The 4311-nt window shown below is 40.7% G+C and overlaps 1 protein-coding gene across 1 annotated transcript in view; it reads left to right on the plus strand.

The window, feature by feature from the left end:
• LOC128884779 (retinoid-inducible serine carboxypeptidase-like) overlaps window positions 1-2335 on the plus strand; it is a 4277-nt gene extending 1942 nt beyond the window's left edge. The window contains exons 4-9 of the mRNA XM_054138405.1: window positions 696-806; window positions 889-1126; window positions 1405-1557; window positions 1641-1718; window positions 1882-2036; window positions 2155-2335. Of these exons, the coding sequence (XP_053994380.1) occupies window positions 696-806; window positions 889-1126; window positions 1405-1557; window positions 1641-1718; window positions 1882-2036; window positions 2155-2211 (792 nt within the window). The 3' untranslated portion in view covers window positions 2212-2335. The remainder of the gene's footprint in view (window positions 1-695; window positions 807-888; window positions 1127-1404; window positions 1558-1640; window positions 1719-1881; window positions 2037-2154) is intronic.
• Window positions 2336-4311: the final 1976 nt, after the last annotated feature.

Genomic DNA, 4311 nt, shown 5'->3' on the forward strand with positions numbered 1-4311 from the left:
TGTATGCAATATATTCAATACATTCAATATGTTCAATATATTCAATACTTTCAATACTTTCAATACGTTCAATATATGCAATATATTCAATGTGTTCAATATATCCAATGTATTCAATGTGTTCAATATATGCAATATATTCAATGTATTCATTACATTCATTACGTTCAATATGTTCAATATATTCAATGTATTCATTACATTCATTACGTTCAATATGTTCAATATATTCAATATATCCATTGCATTCAATATATTTAATACTTTCAATACTTTCAATATGTTCAATATATGCAATATATTCAATATGTTCAATATATTCAATACTTTCAATATATTCAATATATGCAATATATTCAATGTGCTCAATATATCCAATGTATTCAATGTGTTCAATGTATGCAATATATTCGATACATTCAATATGTTCAATACATTCAATATGTTCAATATATTCAATATATTCAATACGTTCAATATATTCAATATATGCAATATATAAAATATATTCAATGTGTTCAATGTATTCAATATATTCAATATACTCAGAATATTAGTTCATGCTTCTCAAAAGACAATTCGAGTACCCAGAACTATCACAAATAGCTCCACCAGTTTAATAAACGGATTATTATTTATCTCTGCGCTCGCCGTTTAATTACGATGGTAAAAGGATCGTTCAACTCGAATTTCAGGCACAGAAAGCAGGCACTATCAAAAGTAACCTAAGAGGCGTCGCTCTCGGCGACGCATGGATCTCACCCGTCGATTCCGTGATGACTTGGGCGCCCTTCTTGCTCGCCACGGTACGTCCTTACCGATGATTCGAAATTCCTGATTGTATCTCTAAGAAAATGTAGGTATATCGAGAACGAATTGTTCCTACAGGGCATGGTCGACACAGCCGGTTACAATAAAATCAACAAAGCAGCACTGGCAACGAAGAAAGCCGCGGAAGCAGGGAGCTGGAAGACCTCCACGAGCCTGTGGAGCTACACGGAGGGCGTGATTCTGGACGAGACGAACAACATCGATTTCTACAACATCTTGTCGAAAACGAGCTGGAATTACGATGTATATGCCTCTGTGAAACGAATGTTAACGAAACCGAGCTTGTCGCAAGAAGGTAGACGAAGACATACCGGTAGACGCTTGGGGTACCAATAAGCCGGATATCGCAAACTTTAAACGTTCTTTTTGATATTGACGCTATGCCATCCGCACATCAAATCGAAATTTTTGTCGTTTGGCACCGGTTGGACTGACTGACAAGTTCTCGCATGGCACCACGGCGGTGCAACACTCTTTGTCAAAATCTTTCCTAACTTACAAATTATTTAGACGTAACTGAAACGAGTGTCTATACGTTAGACCTATTCGAACAAAGTTACTTTTAAATTTCAGTGATTGCAGAGGTACAGGATGACGCCTCGTTGAATAGTTTGATGAACGGTCCAGTGAAACGAGCTCTCAATTTATCGGTCACTCATGGCAAACAATCGAATACGGTGTTCAGCATGTTGCAGGAAGATTTCATGAAGCCTGTCGTCGACAAAGGTGATCTTCCGAACGAAATTAGACTCTTGACGAATTAACAACTCCGAGGACCGTTTCGATTAACTTGAGATATTTGTTATCAGTGGAGCTGCTGTTGGATCAAACCAACCTGCAGGTGGTAGTGCTCACTGGCCAGTTGGATCTTATTGTAGACACTCCAGGTAATGCGCGAAGTCTTCAGAAAAGGATTAAAGGAATCCGACCGATTTTACGACACCTCGAGGTTGCTTCCACCGAGATCACTTCGCTATACCGCGAACTAGGGATCGTTTACATTGTGTAGCAGGAAAAACAGAGTCTATTATTATTGATACACCGTTGCAGGGACTCTTGCTTGGGTCGAGAAGATGAAGTGGAAGTGCTCAAATACCTGGATGACGAGTCCTAGGCGTCCACTGGTCGCTGCGAACGTGATCGAAGGCTACGTCAAGTCTGCTTGCAATTTGTCGATGTACTGGGTCAACAGAGCTGGACATATGGTAGACGATATACACTCAAAGCGTACAATTAAAATGAAAATCTCATCCACTTATCATTGATCTCATTTGTTTCTCATTTTCTTCATTCCTAGTTAGTAACAACTATTAATTTGTCTAGGTTCCCAAGGACAATCCCGCTGCGATGGCAAAGATACTGAAGGCTATGACGGGTTAGCACTCGTAATTGGACACCAGGCGACACCAACGACCAAGTAAAACCACCGTTCTTTACAAACAATTTCAGCAACGCGCTGTAAACGCGTGTCGAAATCGAATAAATTAAAATTCTCTTCTTCAAACCTAAATTGAATGTCTTCCGTCGACTCGAATGGCCGAGAGGTCGACAGGAGCGCATAATATTTCCCATTCTTTCCATTTAGCGAGGACTTTCTCCTTGATCTCTTCATAGCTCGTCGCTCGCCGCGATTGTTCGCGATCGTTTTCTTGCCAGCTCGTCGCGGATTATGGAGAAGATTCTCAAACCGGAGTTTTAAACGTTCGGAGCGAACAGGGCCCAAAAAGAGCGCAGCTGATCACGGGTAACAATAGAAACGCGCTTAATTTTTCTCGCGAGGAGAAATGTTGCCAATTACGCGGGAGAATTGTAGAAACTGGAACAAGTTGTTTCTTACGCGAGGTAACGAGTAGGAGAGAAAGATACATAATTGTAGAACAACACCGAGTTGGAAAACCTGCTACATTTGCAACCTATAATTTTCTTGCGATAAAGATACGTACATTTGCTCTGCGTGTGTAGATGTGAATTATAACGGTGACAGACAGCTTTTTTGCAGTAACTATATTTGAACAGCACAAGTACCTTCGTACTATTCTTCCTGTAGGATGGTGGTAGACAAGCACTCGGGCACGTAATTTCAATGAATTTTCCACCAAACGAACTTCGTCTTCGAGCAAAAATTTATTTGACATGGTACGAACGCAGTTAATATTTCTGGCGAAGGTCTACTCCGTATGTGTACATGGTGTTTTGAAACAACACCGACTGCACCGGAGATGAAAGGCCGCTTCTGATGTTTGGTTGCTAGACGAGCCGAAGGAAAATATTGTCGAATCCCGGCCGCCTCGGTTTTTCGTTTTTGTTCGAACGACTCAAAGTCGAATTGCTATATTCTGTTTAATACTTTTGCGCGCCGTGCGCTGGCGTCATCGCGATCTTGTTATTGCGTAAAATAAACACGTATCAAGATCATACGGCCCGTTTGTTACGTTTACATTCGCGCGAGTTCGCGGTAGCTCCGCGTCCAGAACGATATTTCCACCGTGCTATGTCAACAGTACAAAAAAAAGATGTATTCTATTACTCCTTGACGTCTTACAGAATTATTTTGTAAGGAGCTTGTAATATTTACATTTTATGTTTGGTGTCTATGCTTCAATACGTCATTCGATTTATCGAATATATTCAATCAAGTCTAAACTCGTTGACGTTTGGATTAAATTTCCACTTCTTTAAAGAAACAGAGTAGGAACGTCGAACAATGTTAATTTATATCGCACCGAAAAGTGGAAAATTCATTCTTATCGCGAATATTTCATCCGAATTCGATTGCAAAGTAAATTGTGCGCTTATGCTGCGAATGGTTTAATAATGTTTATGTTTCGCGCGAGCGTTGAAAGGTTCATCAAGTTCCAACGAAGGGGTTTCGATTTCTCCCGCGTCGGTTGTTCTCGGTCTTCAAAGGCTAGGCGGTCGAGGTAAAGACGAAGAGATCGCGGGACGAAACGCGGTTATTTGTTTGCTCGCCGTCCGCTGGTCCCGTCCTTCGAGCTCGGTTTCATCTTGAAATACTAAGAAACAAATCACCGCGGATCCGACAGCGGAAGGAACCGACGGATTAGCCCCTCGTCCACGCGATTCAATCTTGGTACTTAGGCGACCCAAGTTAGGTCGGTATGTACATCGAAAACAGCCAGAATTCACGTCAACGCGTTAATCCCGTTCTCCTGTTTTGCATTCCCTAAATCATTCGGGGCGGGAAGGGCGGGTGTAACCAAGAACAACATTTACAGAAGCCTGAACACATGGTAAAAATAATGTTCCTGCGAAGGAAAGTTACTCGTGTTTCTTGGAGCCGAAACGTGTTTCTTTCTTATTCTTTTTTAATAAATTGCACCCTTAGTTGTTTCTGAGATTAAAAAGTTGGAAGTTCGTTGCAAAAATTGAATCTCGGGGAAAAAGGTCTTCCAAGCTTTCAATTTTTATCTCCGAAACTAAACGTCGTATAAATAAACCGTAAAGAGAAAAATGTTTCGT

This window comes from Hylaeus volcanicus, chromosome 2 (genome assembly GCF_026283585.1).
Source record: "Hylaeus volcanicus isolate JK05 chromosome 2, UHH_iyHylVolc1.0_haploid, whole genome shotgun sequence".
Classification (NCBI taxonomy): domain Eukaryota; kingdom Metazoa; phylum Arthropoda; class Insecta; order Hymenoptera; family Colletidae; genus Hylaeus; species Hylaeus volcanicus.